This window comes from Choloepus didactylus, chromosome 14, assembly GCF_015220235.1.
Source record: "Choloepus didactylus isolate mChoDid1 chromosome 14, mChoDid1.pri, whole genome shotgun sequence".
Classification (NCBI taxonomy): domain Eukaryota; kingdom Metazoa; phylum Chordata; class Mammalia; order Pilosa; family Megalonychidae; genus Choloepus; species Choloepus didactylus.
The window spans coordinates 42,541,228-42,565,751 of NC_051320.1; the positions used below are offsets into that span (position 1 = coordinate 42,541,228).

Genomic DNA, 24,524 nt, shown 5'->3' on the forward strand with positions numbered 1-24,524 from the left:
AGATGACATTATTCTATATGTAGAAAATCCAGAAAAATCTACAGCAAAGCTATTAGAGCTAATCAGTGAATACAGCAAAGTGGCAGGCTACAAGCTCAGCATGCAAAAATCTGTAATATTCTTATACACAAGTAATGTGCAACAAGAGGATAAAATTTAAAATTTCCATTTACAATAGTAACCAAAAGAATCAAGTATTTACGAATAAACTTAACGAAGGGCACAAAAGACCTATACAAAGAAAATTACAAGAAACTGCTAAAAGAAATCAAACAAGACCTAAGATAATGGAAGAACATACCGTGTTCATGGATTGGAAGACTAGATATAATTAAGATGTCAAATCTACCTAAACTGATTTATAGATTCAATGCAATACCAATTAAAACCCCAACAACTTACTTTGCAGAAATAAAAAAACCAATAACCAAATTTATTTGGAAGTGCAAGTTGCCCCAAATAGCCAAAAATAACTTGAGAAAGAGGAATGAAGTGGGAGGTCTCACACTACCTGATTTGAAGCATATTACAAAGCTACAGTGCTCAAAACAGCATGGTACTGGCATAAGGACAGAGATACTGATTAATGGAATCAAATTGAGTGTTCAGAAATAGACTCTCACATCTGCTGACAATTGTTCTTTGGTAAGGCAATCAAGCCAAATCAACTGGGACAGAGCAACCTCTTCAATAAATAGTGGAGAACCGGATATCCATTTCCAAGAGAATGAAAGAGGACTCCTACCTCACACCCTATACAGAAATTAACTCTAATTGGATCAAAGACCTAAACATAAGTGCTAAGACCATAAGACTCTTAGAAGAAAACATAGGGCACTATCTTAAAGATCTTGTGATAGGTGATTTCCTAGACCGTACACCCAAAGCACAAGCAGCCAAAGAACAAATAGACAAATGGGATCTCCTCAAAATCAAACACTTTTGCATATCAAAGGACTTTGTCTGAAAAGTAAAAAGGCAGCCTACACAATGGGAGACAATATTTGGAAACCAATATCAGATAAGTGTTTAATATGCTGAATATATAAAGCAATCCTACAACTCAAGAACAGAAAGACTAACAACCCATTTAAAAAATGGGCAAAAGACATGAACATATGCTTTTCTGAAGAGGAACTACAAATGGCTCAAAAATATATGAAAAAATGCTCAACTTCACTGGTTATTAGGGAAAGGCAAATTGAAACCACAATGAGATACCATCTTACACCTACCAGAATAGCCATTACTCAAAAAAAAAAAAAAAAAACAGAAAATTACAAATGCTGGAGAGGATGTGGAGAAAGAGGCACTTATTCATTGCTGGTGGGGATGTAGAATGGTGCAGCCACTCTGGAAGACAGTGTGGAGCTTTTTCAGGAAACTAAGTATAGATTTGCCATATGACCCAGCTATTCCATTGCTAGGTATATATTCAAAGGAACTGAAAACTAAGACACAAACGGACATTTGTAAACCGATGTTTATTGTGGCATTATTCACAATTGCTAAGAGATGGAAACAGCCCAAATGTCCATCAACAGATGAGTGGATCAACAAACAGTGGTATATACACATGATGGAATATTATTCAGCTGTAAGACAGAACAAAGACATAGAACATGTAATAACATGGATGAACCCTGAGGACATTATGTTGAGTGAAGTTGGCCAGAAACAAAAGGACAAATAGTGTATGGTCTCACTAATATGAATTAACACTAATGAGCAAACTTTGAGAGTTAAAAGCTGATAACACAGGCTACCAGGAGACAGAAAGAGGGTAGAGATCAGGCATATGATACTGAAGGACTACAGAAATGTTCAGCAGGATTGATTGTATAGATCCAGAAATAGATAGTATAATATTGTGCAATGGTAGCATAATATTGTAAGTACATGGAACAGTCTGTGAGTAAAGTTGAAAGAGGTGGGATGGGGAATGTATGATACCAGAGGTAAAGATAAATGATAAAGACTGGGACTCTAACTTGGCAAAAACTGGGTGGCCAATGACTGACACCAAATGTACATATATAAAAATGTTCTCACATGTGGGAGAACAAATGAATGTCAGCCATCCAGAGTGTTGAATAAAAGGGTGATATTTGGGAAAAAACGTAATCAAAGCCAACTGGAGTCTATGTTCAAAAGTAACATTCCAGTATGCTTCCATTAAGTGTAACAAAGGCTATATACCAAAGTTAAATGTGTATGAGAGGGGGATATAAGGGAGGGATATGGGATTCTTGGTAGTTGTATTGTCTTTTGTCCTTACTGTTATATTGTATTGTATGACATTTTTATTTTTATTTTTATTATCTTTTTATTATTCACCAAAAAAAAAAAAACACCACTTTTCTATAATAATCAATATGTTCAAGTGCTGACTGTGGTGATAAATGTACAACTATGTGATGACGCCATGAACAAGTGATTGTGCATTGTGGGTGGTTGTATGTTATGTAAATATATCTCTATGAGATTGTAGGAAAAATATAGAGGTAAAAGTGCTGGAGAAAACATGGAGAGAGGGATGTCCCTGTCTGCTGTTGATGAGGAGGCAGAAAGGTGTAGCCTTTCTTGAGATCACTGTAGTGGCTCCACATGAAGCTGAGTATGTGGGGCCATGGGGTCCTGTGACCTCATTGTTGTGTATTTGGAGGATCCAGGAGCAGAAACGTGGGTGGACATTTGAACACTGGTGTTTGTGGAGGCAGTTTTCATGATTTGCAATGGGTGGAAGTTACCTAAGGGTACACTTACTGAGGTACAGAATGGTGAACTGTGGTGTATGCAGGCAATGGGATATTGAGCAACTACAAGAATGAGTGAAGCTATGAGACATGCACGAGTTGAATAGATCTTGTAGACAGCATGTTGAGTGAAGTATGCCAGAAACCAAGGCAAACACTATAATGCCTCACCAATATGGACTAACCACAGTGTGTAAACTCAGAATTAAATCTTAGAGCACAGCCTAACAGGGAAATGGTTATTGTAATGGTCCCTAGACTGTAAGCTCTTACACCAGTCAAATCTTTTCCTGAATTGTCATGGCTGTCTCCAAACTCTGAGATGTTGATCCCTTAATGTATAACCTGATTGGTCTCTGGAACATTGGTTATCTGTGTGACACCTGAAACTCAGAGCTAGAGCTCGGCAGATATGAATGTCAGTATTAATGCATACAGCAACTGTTAAAAAAAAAAAGGTGAAATAGACCCCAGACTTCATGAATAAAGCAGAACTGGTTAAGACTAGAGCAGATCAGGCCAAAGAGTAAAGGTTGAAACTTACTGTGTTCAAACTTCAAGTTCCATGTGCGACCAAAGGAAGAGATGTTAATTTGGTATAGAATCTATATTTTCTAAACAATATAACTTCCACAGTCAGTTTGTTGAAGCACTACAATTACATGGAACTTTGAATAGGAAGTGAGCTATGGTAGGTCTGTATAGATTAGAATGAAATAGCAACACATCCTAAAGTAATTTGGGTGGAGATAACCACATATATTTGGGGCCCCCCTGAAGAGCTGGGGGAGAATACAGAGGTGTTGGACTTCCTCACCTGGATTGTTCTTGATGTTCTCACAAACATTGGGGATTGACAGCTTGATTTGCTGAGCCCTCTGTCTCGGGACTGGCCTCTATGAAGCTTGTTGCTGCAAGGAGAGGCTAAACCTGCTTATAATTGTGCCTAAGAGTCTCCCCCTGAGTGCCTCTTTGTTGCTCAGATGTGGCCCACTCTCTCTAACTAAGCCACCTTGGTGGGTGATCTCGCTGCCCTCCCCGCTATGTGGGATCTGACTCCCAAGGGTGTAAATCTCCCTGGCAATGCAGGATATAACTCCTGGGGATGAATTTGGACCTGGCATAGTGGGATTGAGAACATCTTGACCAAAAGGAGGATGCGAAATGAAACGAAATAAATCTTCAGTGGCTGAGAGATTTCAAATGGAGTAGAGAGGTCACTCTGGTGGACATTCTTACGCACTATACAGATAACACTTTTTAGATGTTAATAGATTGGAGTAGCTAGAAGTAAATATCTGAAACTATCAATCTCCATCCCAGTAACCTTGACTCTTGAAGATGATTGTAAAACAATGTAGCTTACAAGAGATGACAGTGTGATTGTGAAAACTCTGTGGATCGCACTCCCTTTATCCAGTGTATGGATGATGAGTAGAAAAATGGGGACAAAACCTAAATGAAAAATAGGGTGGGATGGGGGGGTGATCTGGGTGTTCTTTTTTTATTTTTATTTTTTATTCTGATTCTGATTCTTTCTGGTGTAAGGAAAATGTTAAAAAATAGATTGGGGTGATGAATGCACAACTATAAGATGGTACTGTAAACAGTTGATTCTACACCATGGATGATTGTATGGTATGTGAATATTTCTCAATAATACTGAATTTTAAAAAAAAGCAGATCATATATAATGTAATTATTAAAATAAATGGTTCATCTCTAATAATTATAGAAAAATCAGTATTTATTATTGTGTTTTACTTGAGACAAAAGTTCCAGAATATATCTAATAAATCCAGGAGATAAAGGTGTAGGAAGAATGGTCCTGTATTTACTTTTTTAGTGATAAATCATGCTTTACTTCTGAAATCAATAATATAGACAAATATAGAATTCAAATTTTATTTAAAGATATAAAAATGATCACCATTAGGTTGAAAAATAGGCTCTATAACTAGAGGCTCTATAAGTATAACATAGAGGAAAGAAATGAAAGGTACAGAGTATTTAGCAAAAGATAAAAGACTCAAAGGAAACATTGAGAATATATTAACAAAAACTGAACATAAAATAAGTAATTGATGATGATACAAACCAGTTTCAATAATAAATGTAGCAGATACTCAGATTGGATCTATGATAAATTCCAATGATATTCTAACTCTAAGAGATTAAACAATGTTTTGGAAAGTTTAAAAGAAAACAAAATATACCAGGCAAATGCAAACCACAGGAGTAAGGATTTGCAATAATGATATCACATAAATTGGAATTTCAGTTTAAAAGCAATTAATAGGGCAGATAAAGTCACCTTTTCATTTACTTATACATTGGAATTAAAGATATTAAGGATCTTATTATTATAATTGGGTAATAGTAGTAGCTCAAGGAGAAAAGTGTATGATAATCTCCATAAATTATGAAAGAGCTTTTGGTATATTTAATATCATGTATCATGGTAAAAGAAAAATCATGCTTTTAACCTGTAATGTCTGCAGTTATAGGCTGTTAGAAAATATCCACATCAATTTATATTTTTTCAGCTAGAAAATCATATATACTCTAAGTTATCAATGAAAATACATAAAATGGAATTAAAATAAAAATAAAATAAATGGTTCATCTCTAATAATTATATTAGAGACATATTAAGAAACTATATAACTTCTCTAAAATGTATAAAAGAAGTCCTTAATAAATGGGGAGATATGACATGTTTTTTATGGAATCACTCAATAGTGTAAGGATCTCAGTTAAATTTCATACATTTCATGAAACTGAAATAAAAAGCCAAAGTGATTTTTTTTTCAATTAGTTATAAAAAGTATCTTAAAGTTGACTTGGAATAATAAGCACAGTAGAATTGTTGGGAAAATTCTAAAACACATATCCCCAAAATTGTAAGGAGGGGTAATTACAATATTATTTTAAAACATTGGTGATTAATTACAGATCTAGGATATAGATCAGAATTTCCCATGTTAGATGTCATTTCAAATTTATGGGAAAACTCAATAAATGCCTTTGGAAAATCCAGAAAACCATTTCTTAAACACATACACATACACTCACACATGCATGTATAGATACACAGACACACTCATTGTCTTATGTTAGTGATCTCTAAGTTGCAACTTATAAGAAAAAAAATTCCAAAGGATTCATATTGAAATGTAAAAAAACAAAAAGAAATTGAAATATAGAATGCTTAACAGGTTGTTGGGTAAATAGATCTGTAATTTGGGGACAGACATAAAATGAAGAAAAGATAAACTGTTAATAAATTTGACCATCTAGAATTTCCAAATCTTTTGCATGTCATATTAACTAAAGAGAAAATGCAACAAATATGCGATTAGATATGAAAGGAAGTGAGTCAATAAGCTTAAATGAGACAAAATTTTTACAAGTACATAAGAAAAGGTCAAAAACCCCAACAGCAAAATGGGCAGGCAATTTTGATAGAACAATAAACAAAACAGATTATAAACAAAGGAAAAGCTGTTTATTTTCTACAGTATTTAAAACAAGCAAGTTCAAGCAATTTGATGGGATTTTTCTCCTATTGTTTTTTAGGATTAAAAATATAGATAAAATCTATTCCTTTCATGGCATGAAAAAATGGACTGCTGGTGCTACTGTAAATTTATAGCCCATTGTGTTGGCAGTGTATCAACACATATGAAAATTTGAAGTGTACCTACCTTTGGAATCTATTTATTTCCTGATGCTTACCCTAAAGGAAATTTTAACTTTTTGCTAATAGTTATGAAGATATTCATATTCATGTAGTATTTAATAGAAAAGGTTGGCAATAGTAAGTGACTGGTTAAATCTAGTATAGCCATATAAACCATTAAACATAATGAAATGCATTTGTATTTGTGTTTTGTACTTAGTGAGTATTGTGTATTTGTTTTCACTGAGTACTTACTCCAATCCTGTATTATGATGGATATTAGGGATAGAATCACAAATAAAATATATACTAACCTTACCTTTTCTGGTTGGGGTGATCAGATTAAATAATCACAAAAATAACTATCTATGATAAATGCCATAAGAGAAGGGCCCTCATGAAGGTGGATATTCAACAGAAGAATGTTATCAAGTCTGAATAATCAAGAGAGGCCTCTATGAAGAAGCAACATTTAAGAACGAACTGTTTCAGGATATGGTGTGCAGTTAAGTCAAGAGGGGGCCAAGCTATGTTGGAGCTGGTAGGACAAATGCAGGATTTTGATGTTAATTCTAAAAGCAATAAGACTTGAGGAATTTTGACCAAAGGTGTGACATAATTAGCTATATTTTGAAAATACATCTATTGTGTATATTTAAGTGAGAAAAGTGGCATGAATAGTGAATTCAGTGTTTAGGGGGAGAGGAGAGAGTTATGCCAGTTTAAATGCCGGAAGGTCAAAATGTGAATGTGGCATTCCTTGGTGGTGGAGTTATAGGTAATTTTATTTATGCTTTTCTCTATTGTTCATTTTTTTATAAACAATGAGTGTATATTGTTACTATCTCAATTAACTGAAAGAAAAAGTTATTCACATTTTTAAAACAGCCTATTCATCATTGCTTACTCTAATGGTACTTGCTTTCCTGAATAGACAAGCACACTGAGAGTTAATTAATTAAGTTTGGCTTCTTACAGTACTCAGTTATCTCAAGGCTTTTACACATTTCTGGCTAAGTAAATACTGAATAAGCTGTGTCCATTTCATTGCCTTTCAATAGCGATATAAATGGATGGCTAAGCTTCATGAAAGCAACTCATCCAGTGCCTTTAGGATGTTACTAATCTCTGGAAAGATTCTTTGTTTTGAGAGGTGGTAGATATCAAGAGCTAGTAATTAAGAGATGGGGAGGGCTGAGAAAACTCACATAAGAGGGCACGTAATTTGGACATTCACGGGTTTTGCCTGTAAGCTACTTCCTTCTTATTTTGGTCTCAAGGCTCCCAAGCTGATTTCGTCCTTTTATTATGGATGGTTCCTGACTCCAGCATCAGAAATGGCTGTGGGTTTTGGGCCTGTCAACCAGAGTAACTGGAATTGGTTGAAGAATGGGCACGTAACCAAGCATTTATTTAGAGCTAAGGGAATGGGGTGGCATTGTTTGAATGGCTGGATTCAGCCAATCCTGAAGTTAGAATTTCCACGGGCCTTTCAGTTACTTCAGCAAATATATTTCATTGTTTTCTCTCAAACTAGTGTCAGCTGGTTTTCTGTCACTTGTGGCCAAAAGAGCCAAGCCCAGAGTGATACAGAATTAGAGTTTTGTACTTTTTCCATCAGCTTAGTGTTATAAGTTTATAAATAGATCAAAGAGGCAAAGTCTTCCTGCAGTTTAAATACTTATATCCTGCTTTGTTGATGGTGAAAAAGACACCACATAGTTTTCTATGCAGGTCCTTCATGTAACATGATATATATACATTACCTAGATGGTGGGAATAGAGCTCAGGTAGATCAGAGAATCTTTTAGTAGCATAAAAATGACCTGAATCCTAGCAGACTAAATGCCTACACAGTTAAATGTATTCCTCACCAGACTTTACCTGTTGTTGTCATCTTTAACACTGTGTAATTCACTTAACACAAATATCATGTGATAAAATGACTTGGCAGTATGGTGCCTATAAGCAGCTCATGGGAATAGCTGATGCAGAGCCTTTGCTAAACATTGAAGATGGACATCAATGTGCAAGGAGACTAGAAGAAATGCTTCTTATAACCATTAAATCCTTTTGGATTAGTGCCACACTAATGAAAATAATTGGCAGACCTAGCTGAGACATTGCTCTGCTTGAGCAAAAATGTAAGAACAGGACAAGAATAATATCAAGTCCTGTTTGGAACTGCAGTCATTATCTAAAAGTAGACTTATTCATGGGTCAACTAGACAGAGTGTACATTTTTGGTGATTAACATATTTGGGAAGTCAAACAGTGAAGCAGCTTCATTATTTTAAAAAGAGCACCAAATTTTGACCCAAAAGACTTAGATTTAAGATTTCACTTTGCCCAATAGCATGAACATGACTTTGGAGAAGTCACTTAACATTGACTACACTCAGGTTTTCCTTGGAAAAAGAGGACAGTAATAATATCTACTTCATTATAAGGTTATGCAATGAAAGAGCTTTTTAATTGCTGTAGGTCTTATTATTATCTTGGACTACAGAGGGCAATGATATTTTGTGTGGATCATACCATCTGTCAAGAAATTCTGTCTTTTTTCAAATAGGTTAAATAAAACAAAGATGCAAAGCACATATTATATAAAGTACTATTATATTTAACGGGAGCTGCATAATGAAATGACTTCCATATTCCAGCTGGTAGATAAAATTAACAATGCTATGATAAATCTTGCCATTATAAAAAATCTTTGTGATGATACTGTGCAATGTCATCTATCTGTTCCCATCAAATATATTGATCATTCTTTTCCAACAACAACAAAAAAATCTGGATTGTCATAACCATCAGTATTTTCAGCTGCCTTAATTCATTAGGGAAAGACTAGCATAATCTCAGATTTACATCTATATTCTATATTTGGAAGATGTAATCGTTATAAATGTACTAATTAAAACAAAATGCTAGTTTTAACATAAATGGGGAGCACCTCTGCTTTTAAACTATTACAAAAATTTTAGAACTTTTTGTTGCTCAAAGTTAGAACTTTATTGATATTTTCATTTATTTTTTAATGAACTCTAAGAACTTTGGAAATATTATAAAGTCAGGTGATTTCCTGAGGATTATAGCTATTGGGTTAAAAATAAAGTAGTTATAAAATGAATTTGGTAAATAGTGCCACTTCTGAAATGCAATTGTAATTTTTCTCCATATTTTAAAATTTAAAATCGTTTCTCCCCAGGATACATAAACTACAGTTCAATCTCTGTCTGTCTTTAAACTTTACTTAAATTTGCACTCCTTAAACTTTGTTAGTGCCCAGTACTATACTTTTCAAATAGGAACTTAATGCATGTGATTTGAATGCTTGTGGAGAAAGGGGGAGGCATGTTGTACAAAGGAAATTGGTGCAAAAGATTTACAGATTTACTATCCACCCTTTTTTTAAATGCCATGAAAGACAAAGACTTCGAACTGATTCATGTTTAGGCCAGTTCTCAGGATCAAAAAAAAAAAAAAAAAAAAAAAGAAGCTTAAGGAAATGTTAGTAACCAAGGAAACAAATAATAAGCATCTACATAATTGGAAATTCTACAAGGAAGGAAGTGTTCTTTTGATCTTTATTAGACTTTGATAAAAATATTATTAGTTTTTGACCATTTTAGTTCGAGAGAAATTTGTCAGCACAAAAATTAAATGAATTTTAGAAAATTCAGATGAACTTTAAGAACATATTCTTAAACATATTGCTATCAGAAGCAAGAGTATTTCTCTGGTTTGCAGATGTTAAGCAAGACATGGTTGGGCAATGAGGGGAATTTCTTTTAAAAGAGGGTGTGGAGCAAAAACAATGTGACAGAAGCAAACAATACAGCTAACCATCAGTATACCTGAAATTAGTTATTATATTTCTTTTTAAAGATTCATGTTATTCACTAAAGCAATTAAAATCAAATTTGACTAATTGAAGAAAATGTTAAACTAAAATATCAGATGTATTATATCCAATGAAGAAATCATTTTTAGTAAAGGTTTGAGATGAACAGAGGTGAAAAAAACATGGATGATTTCTGTCTCATCTATACGTTCCTTACATTGCATACTTCATAAAACTGAGTACTTTCATCTAAGGTGGGCATGTATAAAGAAGGGGTAAAGAGCAGAATAATTGATTAATGTGAGTTCAGTGCTTGAACAAGCATCAAATATTGTCATAAAGAAGGAAGATGCTTAACTCAAGACTCTACATGTCTGGTACAGAAGGAAATTGTTAATGATGCGTCTACATACAAAAAGTTCTTAGGCAAGATGTATAAGAACTCTTTGGAAATTCTGATTAGTAGAATTTTGGAAATTCTAATGTAGCTAATAATTGAAAGTGCATTAGATTGAAAGTGCAGTGTCTTGACTGTCTATTTTGCCACTTGCTAACTATATGGCTTTGGAAAGTCAACCTATTGACATCCGTTATCGTATACGTAAAGTCAGATGCTTTGGCTAGATGACATTTGAGTTTCCTTTTAGCTCTGTTATCTAAGGTTCCATTTCCTATTTGAAATAACAGATACTTTAGGGAGACATATGTATAATGAAGATGATATTTTTGGATTATGTTTTTATGTATCTTCCCTTAACAGAATGGCCATTTCCCTCTCTGCACTTTATATGCAATCATGATCTCAGAGAAAATGGCAGGGCAAATAATACTTTGAGAAGGAGAAGGTGGGAGCATATGGGAAAGAGGAGAAGAGAGTCAGTCCTAAGGATTGAGGATTGTTAATCTTCACCCTCTCTCTTCCCTGTTATGAAGCTCACAATGAAGGGTTGAGGGATGTAGAAACATCTAGACAAGTATTGGGGAAGCTGGAATCTTCTAGGACAGTTATAATGAATTCTGGCTGCTCTTTAGAATCACCTGGAGAGTTTTTCAAATTACTGATCCCATCCACCCCATATAATGTAAATTGGAATCACTAGATAAAGCCAAGTTCTAAGCAATTAAAAAAAATATATCCCTAAGCGATTATTATCTGCAGCCAGGAGGAGAGTTACTGCTATAGATTAAGGCCAAGCATGAGAGAATAATAGCACAGCACTGGTGGAGGAAGATGCCTAGTGATACAACTGGAGATAACGTCTTTGGTTCCACCAGGCCTGTGTCTAGTATGTAGGAGGTCCAGAATTTCAGGAAAGAATGAGCTACTGATCGGATTGATGGACAGTTAGGACCCTGGGTTGGGGAGGAGCAAGCTGCTGAGGTAAGAATCTGGATGGCCCAAAGAGATGGTAACAGCAATGGTGGATGATATTGTAGACAAATTCAGTCATCCCTCAAGAGATGCTGGTCCGTGGGCCAGAGCAGACCTGCCAGTCACTTTGCAACAGGAACGCGATGATCAACTGGCAGCTCATAGAGAAGAGGAGTTTCTCTTTCCAACTGTGGTGATGTAGCAACCCCACCTTATCCCAACACACACCCAAACCAACTGCTGAGAGAGTTGGAAAGCTCTGAGATTGGGAAGACTGAGCATTAATTTACCTGACAGAAACAAAGAGTTCTAATTAAACTGTTTCAATCTGATGAGTCTTAGACATCATTAGTTGGTATTTGGGAAAAGGGAGCTCATTCTTAGAAGAAGTTTTAGATTCCCTATATAATACCTTTGTTGCACATCTTTGGTGTTTAAGTAAACTTTCCATCCCACTAGTCTATTTAGTTATTAAAATATTGAAACTATGTTCACATAAAGAGGAGTCAGAGTGAAATGCCCTTTAATGTTAAGTTTCAGAGGTTCTTCTGTCAATAACACATGTTCTTCTAAATGCTCACATCTCAGGATAGTTAGTTTAATCATTTTGAAAAATAAACAACCCCCCTTAAGCCTTTAACAGAGTTAACACTGACTATACAAGACAGAATGATATAAACAAGTAATACAAATGTGTTCCAAAAGGATATGTACTACAGAAGATAGATAAACGTTTCTTCATGGGAATTCATTATTTAAAAGGCAATTATTATGTATTTACAGAGGTAGCATTATTTGGCAGTCAAGACAGAAAGTTGGTTTTACTTTCAATGTGACTTTCAGTAATCTCCAGACCTGTGCTTCACAATCTTTAATAGGTGTACAAATCCACTGGGATCTTACTAACATGCAGATTCTGAGTCAGAGGGTCTAGGGTGGGGTCTGTGGTTCTGCAAGTCTAACAAGCTCACATCCAATGCTATGGTTGATGATGTGGTCCATGTACCGCAATTTGAGGAGCAAATCTAAAGGGTATTATTTGGTATTTTGTTTTTTTTTCTTTCAGAATATGGAAACACATCACCAAACTGTTACTTTCCTATTGGGAAAATTTAGTCCACATTTAAAACTATTAATTGATTCACTTCTGGGCTTATCTGAATGGGTTAAACTACAAAGCTGTGTATGCCCATCGGTCATAAAGTACTTGCTTTATTAGATTTAGCAGCAAATAATATGTTGCACTTAATATGCAAAGCATGGAGGTTTGGAGTTATTTTGGTATAATTTTATTCAGGACCTTGTAACAAAGTCCAACCAATATCTATTACTTTTACTTTGAAAACTTCCATTTTAATTAGGTATGGGATCGAAAAGAGGAAGGACTAATTTGTTGTGACTAGAAGTCTTTTCCAAGCTTATAATTTACTCAGCTAATGGTACTGTTTTGTGAAGTGATTGTAGTAGATTGAATTATGTGCCCCAATTTATATATGCTCTTAATTTTAAACCACATTCCTGTGAGTGTGGACCCATGTCTTGTAGATGTAATTTTTAGTTAACGTGTGTCTCAATTGAATGAGATTGGGGCTTAGTCCAGATCACTGGAGTCCTTTATAAGCAGAAGAAATGTAGACATAGTAAGAGAGAAAGCCATGGGGAAGTGCCAGAAGCCAGAAGACAACAGAACTGGGAAGAGAAGGGAGAAGATTTCACCATGTGACGAGAAAGACAAGGAACTCAATGATTGCTGACTGACTAGAAATGCTACTGACCCCAGGAGGAAGCCTTCTAGCCTTTGAAACCATGAAGCCAATAAGTTTCTGTTGTTAAGCCAACTCATTATGTGGCATTTGTTTTAGTCTCTTGGCAAACTGAGACAGTCATTTACTTTTAGTTTGTGTTATATAACTTACAATTTGAATAATTAGACCTGGAATGAGCAGAATTTTGGCACTATGCTTTTGGTATGCTTCCCCCTTCCCTAAGAACTAGGACCCCACTAAGCAGGTCCCCCAATGTGCAAACAGCGCCTGACAGGAAGAAGTCTGCTGGGTATGTTTCTCATGGGTCCAGAAGCTTGCATACTCAGTCAACCAAATCGTCAGTTGCCCCAAAGCTGGCAAACTATGTTTTGTGCAAAGAATTGATGCTTAAGTTTGGACTCTCAATTCTAAGGACCCTAGGATATTCCAGTTACTTTAATTGAAGCTCAGAATTTTACTTCTAGATCTAAAAGCAGCACTAACACAAGGCTGGGTTATAAATGATGTGAAAATTCTCTGTAATATATATTTATTCCCTCAAACATTGTAAAACAGTCATTTGGTATGATGCACATTTTGCCTAGAATATTATATATTCTTTTTAAAGGTGCAAGTACAGAAAATGTTGAAAAATAAAGATGGATATTTGGAGATGAAGCAACTCAAAACCTAGAACAAATGGATTTTGATGGATTGATTTTAAAAGAAAATTTCTCTGTAAAAGTACCTTTCAATTTTTGTTTTCCTTTTGAATTTTTGGACTCAATTTCTTTCCCTAGCATTGTTAAAATTACCCATACAGTACAGCCATGCCTAAGCAGTGCTTACTTCATGCTAGCTTGGATTTGGCGTCAGGATAATTAAGAAAAGTTTAAACCATAGGCTATTTGAAAAATACATATTCAGCATTAGAGCAAATGGAACTGTCCTTGTTATGATTATAAAATCCATATTGTTTCTGAAATTCTGAGGTCTATTGAATGAGATGATCCTTGTGTTATTTAAATGTCAGAACTATACTAATTCTACTTCACTGATTTATTCCAAAAAGGAAAGTAAAAGTTTACATTATCTGGAAGGAAACCTTACAATAATAACATGTGATTTATTTATTCATTCAAACAATATATACTCAGCACAACCTTATGCTAAGTGCAAGTCAGCCGTAGCCCCTTACTCAGAATGTACAGCCTGGTGGCAGTGACAGGCTGAGTAAGTGGTGACAAGTACCATGTAGTGGATGTCAGAAGGGGGGCTACAAGATGGGGGTTGGGAGATTGCACTGTAAATGCTTACATTGGTGGCAGATGGTGTACTGGAAGATCAGGGGAAGCTTTCCTGAGGAAGTGATGCTTAAGTTGAGTGATAAGTAAGAATTGGCCAGGAGAAGAAATGAGAGTATCTGAGGCAAAGAGAACTGAGTGTGATATTCTTCCTATTGTTGATTTTGCAAATGCTGGTGAAACTATCTTTGCTGCTTCTCTAATCATCCAATTTAGTAGCTGTCACCAGAAACTCATTGAAAAAAATTATTTTCATAATCTTTAAATGATCTCTCCTGCAGTTATCAGGATGCGGGTGGTGATTGGGGAGGAGGCAAAAAAATAAAAAAATAAAAATTAAAAAATAGGGGAGAAATGAAAGATTGTCATGCTAGCTCCTGGGAGCACTGTTGAGATCTAACTAATTGCTTTAGCCATGCTCTGTTGTTATCACTTGTGGCTCAAATTATAGTATAAAGATGGTCTGAGCACTACTGTAGCAAAGTGATGACAATTTATAGACATCACACATAGGATTTCCTTGCATAAAAATGGATTGTGACAAGAAAGATTCAAGTCTAAAATAATGCTATTTATGATTACAATTATCACTGAGGCATGGTAGAGTGTACTAAAGGGAAGGCTTTATGGTTGTGTTTCCTTACCAATGGATTTGGTTGAAAGAGTCTGGGAGTAGGTGCCAAGGAGGGTTGAATTGTTCTGTCTGTTAGAGGTATTCTCATATGGAGTTTGCAGAGCAACCCAGGAGTAAGGAAGAGCAGAGCCAAAAAAGAGGCAGAAAGAAGTAAGGGGAGTCAGGAAATAGTAGGAAAAAGGTTTGCAGTGAGTGAGGAGAAACCACAGGTGCTGAGGATTGGATGAGCACATTTAAGAACAGAAATATCTATTAATGGATTTCAAGTGAAGTGTGTCATTTGTGATACATCTCTTTAGGGTAACCCTAATGCTTGGTAAGTTCTGCTACACTTAAAAGTTCTCTGAGTGGTTGATTTAGTTGAGTTTTGCTTCATTGAGGATATAAGAAAGGACTGGGTTTCACATTTGATTAAACGAGGCATGGAATAAAGAGAATGTTGAAGGAAGAAGACCAGCAACTGAAGTGACATAAACAAGTAACCTCTTGGTGACTTGCTGACATCTTAGGGAGAGCTTGCACTTTCATGGATGTTCACGGGAACTTATTAGAGCTTAAGGGGCCAGTAAATCCCAGCTGGAATCATTTGTGCTGCATAAAATACCTGACCAGTATCCCACTAATGGGAGACTGTGAGGCCATTGGTTAAGAGATAGGTAGTGGATCTGGTGAAACTATGAGTTAATCTGAAGAAGCAGTGTAAATGCTGGTGTCATGTTTTATTAATTTCATTCACCAAATATCATATGTAACTAAGTAGGAAAAGCCTATCTTTGATTCAAAGAGTCAGTTCTACAGTTCAAAAGGATGTAGTTGAACATTTGGAGTTTCCTCCAGATTGTGTATTATTATTGGTAGGAAATTTGCCTCCCTGTGTTCCCAAATTGGCCTTTCCACTCTCCAAAGTTAGGTGTCCCATTCATAGGTAGATTGGCTTTACGGGGCTAAGATCTACTTAATGGGGTTAACATAAAGTCAGGAAGAGCAATTCTGAAAATTCACTGGCCATATTTTCTCTCTATTTAATTCCTTTCTTTAATAAAATAAGAGTAACTCATGCTTGAATGACAGTATAGATGAATGGCTAGAATGGTGTTTTCTCATGATTTCCCAAAAATTAGCGTCATCAGCTCAGGTAGAGTAGACTGAGAAAGGCATCTGGATTTGAGTAAGGTCAGTGTTGACTTCAGGGAGGTGGAAGATATAGAATTCCAGTTGTTTGCAAGGAAGTAGAAACAAGTAGAAGCAGATTCTGACTCATTCTTTCTCAAAGGAAAAACAAAGGGAGCAGTGATATTTGTAGACAGTACAAAAGTGGAAACGGGAGTGGGAAAAGCAATGAGATGAAAGTTATTGAGGTGACTGTGAGGTGAAGTGAGCTTAACAAACAACTAATTAAGAGCACTGAACACAATCAAGGATCAGTTAAAATTAGATAATATAGAGTTGTAATCACCCAGATGTGTGACTAATTCAGCTGTGTTCTGTGGGTGGAAAAAGTAGAGTGGTTAAAGAGGAAAACTGGAAATGATTCATACCTGGGAGTTGAGATAGTGAAAAGAGTGAATGCTTCTTTGCTTGTGTTAGTATTTCAGTAAATGCTTGTTGAATTGAATAGTAAATGGAGGAAATTTAGGTTATAAGTGAAGACAGAGCATGGAACTTGATTATAATTTTATGAATATATATTAATATATTGCTATATTAAACATTTTCTTAAGTCATCCCAACTTTTAAAAAATTTGAGCTTCTCCACTAGTTATTAGGGAACAAATCTGTGTATAATTTTCTCTGAACAATTTGACTTTCTTACATGTTTGTATAGATCACCATGTATTCTGGAAAATGGAGTGCTACTTTATTCTAAAGAATATATGTAAGTCCAACATTTCATCTTTAACTGTACATTTTCTGTTGCTTTTTAGAAATGAAATAAGAAGGCTTTGAGTTTGGGAGGGACATAAATTTGATAGAATCCAGGGAAGTAATGCTCACCTCTGTCTATCCTTAAAAGTCTCTCATGTTATATGAGAGGACAGGATTCCAACATCGATTGTCAAGAGTTTATAGTGGAACTTGCCATTGACTTCTGTGCTGGTTTGAATGTATTATGTACCCCCAAAACGCCATTATCTTTGACGCATTCTTGTTTGGGCAGACTTATTGTGTTGATTAGATTGCAGTTCTTTGAGTGTTTCCATGGAGATGTGACCCACCTAACTGTAGGTGATAACTCTGGGTAATTTCCATGACTTATGGCCCTGCCCGTTCAGCGTAATTAGTTTACTGGAACCTATATAAGCTCAGACAGAAGGAGCGAGCTTGCTACAGCCAGGAGGAACACTTTGAAGAATGCACAGGAGCTGAGAGAGGAGCTTCAGCTCACAGAGACATTTTGGAGATGGCCTTTGAAAGCAGACTTTTGCTCTGGAGAAGCTAGGGGAGGACAAACTCCCCAAGAGCAAGTAAGAGTGACATTTTTGAGGAGCTGAAGCCTAAGGAGGAACATCCTGGGAGAAAGCCATTTTGAAACCAGAACTCCGGAGCAGATGCCAGTCAAGTGCCTTCCCAGCTAACAGAGGTTTTCTGGATGCCAGTGAATACCAGTGAAGGTATCTGATTGTTGATGTGTTACCTTGGACACTTTATGGCCTTAAGACTGGAACTGTGTAACCAAATAAACCCCCTTTTATAAAAGCCAATCCATTTTGGTGTTTTGCATTCTGGCAGCATTAGCAAACCGGAACAACTTCTCAATTTTAACTTTGGATATGTTTGACAATGCATTGGAAAAAGTTAGCACTCTTTTGCTTAGCACATGACAGAGTCTGGAATTAGCCAACTTACATCCTGGGTGTGGGAATTTCCCCATATTTATTTCTCTCGTTTGGCACTAGTGATAATTAAACTAAGCTCAACAGAAGGAGTTAACTTAGTGTACTTACCTAAGTGTAGCTTAGTTTAATTTCTATTTTTGTGGATCATACTGACTCACAAATATGAATGAAGAATCGTCTACCAAGCATCTTATGGAAGGATCCAATAGAGCACTCTGACTTTAACTACTATCTAGTAAACTTTATATGGATTTACAAGAAGGTAGGGGGTATTTAAAGAAAGGTTTGGGGGACTAGTAAAGGAAAGATATGATATAAGAATACACAGAAAACAATGTATTGTAATGGCCTTGGGATTCAGTCAGATCTGGGTTTGAATTTCTGCTCTGTGATTTGGCAATTGTGTTGTCTTAAGAAAATTACTTCAAACTTTGACTCTCTTAGTCTCTTTATCTAAAAAATGGGGATAATAATGCTTACTTTACAGCAGTGTTAGAGTGTTAAATGAGATAATGCATTTCAGATTTTGTTATGTTCTCCTTGGTGGTAGTGTTAATCCCTATCACTTAATAGGTAGTGATGAAATCCAAACACATGGAGAAGTCTGAGTTCACCAACACAACTTCCCAGAAAAGACTTAGCTCATATGCAAGGCTCTACTGAAGCTCCCTGCTAGTTGTGCCTGCTTGCCCAGTCATTTATTAACCTCTTAAAACATGATTAAGCATTTTATGGCTGAAGATTTTAGACTATGAATATTGTGTTACTTACTAGTTCTACTATATAAATATGATGTATTTATACTATATCATTTTTTTAAACTAAAAATAAAGACATCTGCTTTATTTGTTTCTAGTCTTAAGCCCATGGCAGCCCCATATGTAGATGACCCTGCAGGAAATGGCTGGGCATGATGGCTGTGGCCCAGGGGTCTGTGGTGCCATCATCTGCTGAAGGGAAGCTTCCAAGTGTTTGATGGCTGCTTCTCTTTCCCTCTTAGACATATCCTGAAGAGTGCAGGACACAACTTAATCATGTAGCTAATCACTCAATGTGTATGGCCATCTAACCGTTATTCCTGTTCCTGATGGTAGTTTGGCCTCTCCTGATGATAGTGGCCATGATGGCTTAAATATCACCTGGGATGATTCTGAATCCTTTGGCTGTCTTGGGATTTCCAGGACTAGGGCAGGAATACCAGGAATCTCCTGATTGATTGGTGCCTTGGTAAATATGAGGAACTTGGGTCTGGAGAATCCTTGATCCATGGCTAACTCACTCTCCACATTTCTGAAATGCAGTCTGCTGTATCTGCCTCCTCCTCACCCTCTAGTCCATGGACCTCCTCTTCTCTAAAAGATAAGAACACTATTCCATCTACATTTGAGGATCAGGTCTGGGTGGAGGAAGGTAGCCAATAGATTTATACCTGAGTTCTCGCTGCTACTGAATTTACTGTATATACTGTTGTGATCCAATTGGAGGAGTAACTAGGAGCTGGGGTTTTTTGTAGGGTTCTAGGTCTCTAGGGATGGAATGGCTGAAGTTATGTGAAGGTCATGGAAGGGGAAATGGATTATGGCTTTTAATGTTATTTCTTCTGTAAATCAGTTATGCTAGGGTATTTTCATTTTCTCTCTAAGACTATCAGATAAGTAAGTTTTGCTATCAAACTTTCATATTCTGTGAACTTTAGATAAATTTAAAAAACCCCACAAAAACAAAACCTCTTTCCAACTCTATGGGTAATAGCAGAGAGGTTAGACAAGTTATAAAAACTTTTTAAGCTGCAATTTCCTCACTTTATAAATGGGGGAAGATATTATTTATTTCATATGGTTAATGAGATAATTGTGTAAAATATTTAGCAGTGTAATCAACAAACAAGTCTGATTTATTAAAATCAATGAATGAATGTTAGATGTTAATTTGATAATTTACTAGTTTTTATTATTCTACATAATATTTATCTTAATTTAACTTCATGATTTTTATCTTCCCATGTATATAATTAAAGGTAACTCATCTATGACCAGCTGGATTTTTATAATCCTCTTCACTGTTTTTTTCTTAAAGATGGACTGCATTTGTTAGATTTCTTGCCCTTAGTTTTTCAGTTACCTCTTAATATGAATGCTTAGTGCTGGGAAATGGATGGGAAATTGTCATTCTTTCATGCATCATTCTGGGACTTAGGTGTGTAATATACCATGGCACAAGAAAACAGTATCAGGGCTGCCATAGTTTATGAAGGAGAAACAAAGGTTTTTTTTTTTTTTAAAAAAAAAGCCAGTTTTATCATTTGCACTAAAAAACAAGTGTATGGGTGCAAAGAGAAGTATATAAGCCATTGACTTCAAATATTTCCCTTATTTACATAAGCCTAATATAATACGAAAGGTGTTATTGCTTAGGACAGTTATGACACATTTAATCAAATTCTATATAGTGACTGTTTTATATATGTTAAATTTTGGACTTAACATTAACTGAGAGAAGTGTATAAGTCTACTACTGATGATGAAACCATTCTAACACACTGAAAAGGAATATATTATTACAATTACACAACTCAAACTCCATCGCTACTCTTGGCAATGAAGTAAATGTTCATATAAATAATTTTTGTACAATATGACACACCATTAAATATTTCCTGTTTCCTTGTTCAGAAAACCTACAGAAGACACAGAAGAAAGTCAACCCCAACAACCTGATGATTCTCACAATATAGCTGTCCATGTTAAAAAAGCACGTGGTGACCGTACTTTATATGGACCAAAAGTATTTGAGGAGAAGTTAACAGAATTCATAGCCATCCTAAAGAAATTGTAAGTATTTTTCTTATATTATTTATTTTAACTGAATAATTCTTTTGAGGAATTCTAGTTTTTAAAAAAGCTAGTTGTTTGCAGCTAGGTGTACTTCAGTTATAACCTAGTGCTAGTGAACAACTCAGATGAGCTAGTAATTTGGAAGACTTTGTCTCTAGATGAATACAATCTCCACAAATACAATTTTCATGGCATATCATGGAAATATTGCTGAACTAGTGGCACATCATTTTAATTTCAAGTCTTAACCAAAGTAGCTGCTATTTTCTGTTGATGTGTAGCCAAAATTATGTTTAAGATTTTCATGAGCTTGTGGTTACTTGTTGACTCTTCACAGAATTTAAACTGTTGCCTTCCGTATCACAGAGCCTTTGAATGAACTTAGCTCATGTTTCCCTTTAATTTCCTGAAGTTATTTGGACTGTGATTGGCATGTAACACGCAGGAGAGGGTTAAATCTGAGTGGAGGCTGGTTTGTTGGATTTGTGAATAAAATTAAAGTTGAAAAGGGACCATGGGAAAATGTGATATTCGAAATGAGATTGACAACAGAAACAAAACTAAGGGTATAACAATGTCAAGGATGGAATTGTGCCTGAAAGAAAGACAGTGGCTTGGAATGAGTAATTAAAAATCTGACATTTATGTTTTGAGGAATGCACTAAGAATTCTTTGCTCTAAGCACTTTTATTCAAAACTGTAATTGAGAATTTTAGAAAATATAATCAGAACTTCCAGGGGATAAGAAAATGATCAAGTTTTTGATGCTTTTACTTTTAATAACAAAAGATAAATATGGAACCTACTAGTTACTTTATAGGAAAGCAGGTGTGAGGGAGTTGCAGAGAAGGAAATCAAAACTGCCAGCTATGCAGGGGCATAATTAAACTGCTAACTTGTAAAAATAGGAAATTGAACTAAATTTGCTTAGCAAATGTTTTAAAAGTATACTTGGTAGAAAATAGGAAAAGCATTGAAAGTTGCTGGAACCATAGGATGCCACAGCTACCTTTATTCTATCAAATCATCATGTTTATTAAAATTACATTTGATTCAGCATTTTTAGTCCTCAGAAATCTATGAACCACTCAGTGCTACTGGTTTTAGGTTGTGCTGGGCTGAAGGACTTTTCATTATTGGTAACCCTATCTCTCTGAGTTTAAAGAGATAGCAGCATCTGGATGACAAAGGTTCTTATCTAAGAGGCAAGAGGAGCTCAGCAACAGAGACTCCCAATCAGCTATGGCGCTCTGGGCAAGGTCTCAAAATACCAGGAGTCATATCTAGATTGATGTCAGGATGGAAACTGCAAATGGGTAAGGGGATGAGTAATATCTTTGCAACAGACTGAAGTAGAAAGCAGGAACCATGGTAGAAGATCATCTCAACAAAGGAGAAAATCGGTTGCTACTACTGTATCTTTATGTGGGCATCCATGGGTTCCATGTAATAGCCATTCTCCAGTTACCTTGGATAACAGATGTTGGGACAGCAGCGATTTCCAGGCCACACTTCCTCACTTTTGTGTGAGAGAATGGGTGGGTGGGTAGAGAAACTCCTGAAGTACTGAAGCCCTGACTTCTAGCAACTCACAATTGGGTACATTTCTTCATGTGGCAAGTCTTCACGTTTGCCAGTGAATGAGGCTGTGGTAGCCACAGACTGACAATAGCTATGCAAATGAGAAGCGAGCTCACTTTTATGGGATGTTTAGTATTTATGCGAAGCTTTCAGTTATTTACATAAAATTTCTGATTTAATCCTCACATCCATGTTTTGACATAAACATGGTAATCTAGTAAGTAAAAGAGCAAAGGTATGTGCCACATCCGTGATCTATGTCTGTTCTTCTGTTGAATATGCCTTTTATCTTCTACTCAGGATACTAAAATATTAGTTTTCTGTTGCTGTCTAACAATCACCACACTTTTAGTGCCTTAAAATAACATATATTTATTATCTCTCCCCGCCAGGATTAGCTGGAACCTCTGCTCAGTGTCTCACAAGGGTTCAGGCAGTGTGTCAGCCAGGCTGTGTTCCTTTCTGGGGCTTGAGAGCCTCTTCCAAGCTCACGTGCAAATTGGCAAACTTCAGTTCCTTTTGATTGTATGACTGAGGTCATCTGATGGTTGCTCCCGGAGCCTAGAGGATCTGTAGATCCTTCCAGGTGGCTGTTTCACAAGCCCTCTGACAACATTGGTTGCTTAGTTCTTCAAAGCCAGCAAGGGAGAGTCTCTTACTATCTCTCAGTCTGCTAAGATGAAGTCATGTAGTACCTAACCACATTCCTATCTATCCCATCATCTTTGCCATATTCTGTTTGCTAGAAACAAATTGCAGGTTCTGCTCTTGGTGCTCCTCCCCTCCTCCTATTGAAGGAGAGGGGCTTCTATAAGGGTATAGCTCTTTGGGGGTCACCTTATGGTAAATTAGCCTTGTTATCAATCACTTTGTGACTCTGTAAATCACTTTTTTTTATTCAATTTTATTGAGATATATTCACATACCATGCAGTCATACAGAGCGTACAGTTGTTCACAGTACCATTATATAGTTGTGCATTCATCACCAAAATTAATTTTTGAACTTTTTCATTACCACACACACAAAAATAATAAGAATAAAAATTAAAGTGAAAAAGAAAAATTAAAGTAAAAAAAGAACACTGGGTGCCTTTTTTTTTTTTTTTTTTTTTTTGCCCCTGTTTTTCCACTTACCCATCCATACACTGGTCAGAGGGGAGTGTGATCCATATGGCCTCCCCAGTCAAACTGTCACCCCCTGTATGCTACACTGTTATACAATCGTCTTCACGATTCAAGGGTTCCAGGTTGTAGTTTGATAGTTTCCTGTATTTACTGCTAGCTGTTCCAATTCATTAGAGCCTAAAAAGAGTTATCTATAGTGTACGTGAGAGTGCCCACCAGAGTGACCTCTCAGCTCCTTTTGGAATCTCTCAGCCACTGAAACTTATCAGTCACTCTTATTGTATGCTTTATATACAGAACTCAGAAATAGTTCCATTAAAATCTGTTTATTGATGGATAAATTATCAGATCTGTAGCCCTTCTGAGCCAAGATCAGATTAATGGGCTGCTTCAGTGATGTGAGTGATGTGATTTAACATATTTTTAAAAGTAGCTACCTTACTCTCTCTGAAATTCTTCACTTCATCATCCTTCCTGAAATTTCAACAATTAAAAATTAACTTTGATTAACAGTAGCCTCTTTTTAAAGAAAGGCAAACATGCCTGACAAGATTTAGAAGCTGTTGATGAGAGACAAATTGATGTGATTTGGTTTAATCAGGTTGATTACTTCTTAACTTGTCCTTAAGTTTGGCAGCTCTTAGTGAACAGTGCTAGATAGGAGGAAGAAAAAATGATCTATTCGCATCAGAGGAGATTTAGGGTAATCAGTCAGGAGGCTGTGGAATTTGTCCAGGTGAGAGATGACTGGCCTGTGTTCTATTTTGGGGAGTTCAATTTCACATGTACAATTTGATTTTTTTTT

The 24,524-nt window shown here is 35.9% G+C and overlaps 1 protein-coding gene across 1 annotated transcript in view; it reads left to right on the forward strand.

Moving 5' to 3' along the window:
• CNBD1 (cyclic nucleotide binding domain containing 1) overlaps positions 1-24,524 on the forward strand; it is a 423,545-nt gene that overhangs the window by 48,379 nt on the left and 350,642 nt on the right. Inside the window, exon 4 of the mRNA XM_037802596.1 lies at positions 20,850-21,008. Within this exon, the coding sequence (XP_037658524.1) occupies positions 20,850-21,008 (159 nt within the window). The remainder of the gene's footprint in view (positions 1-20,849; positions 21,009-24,524) is intronic.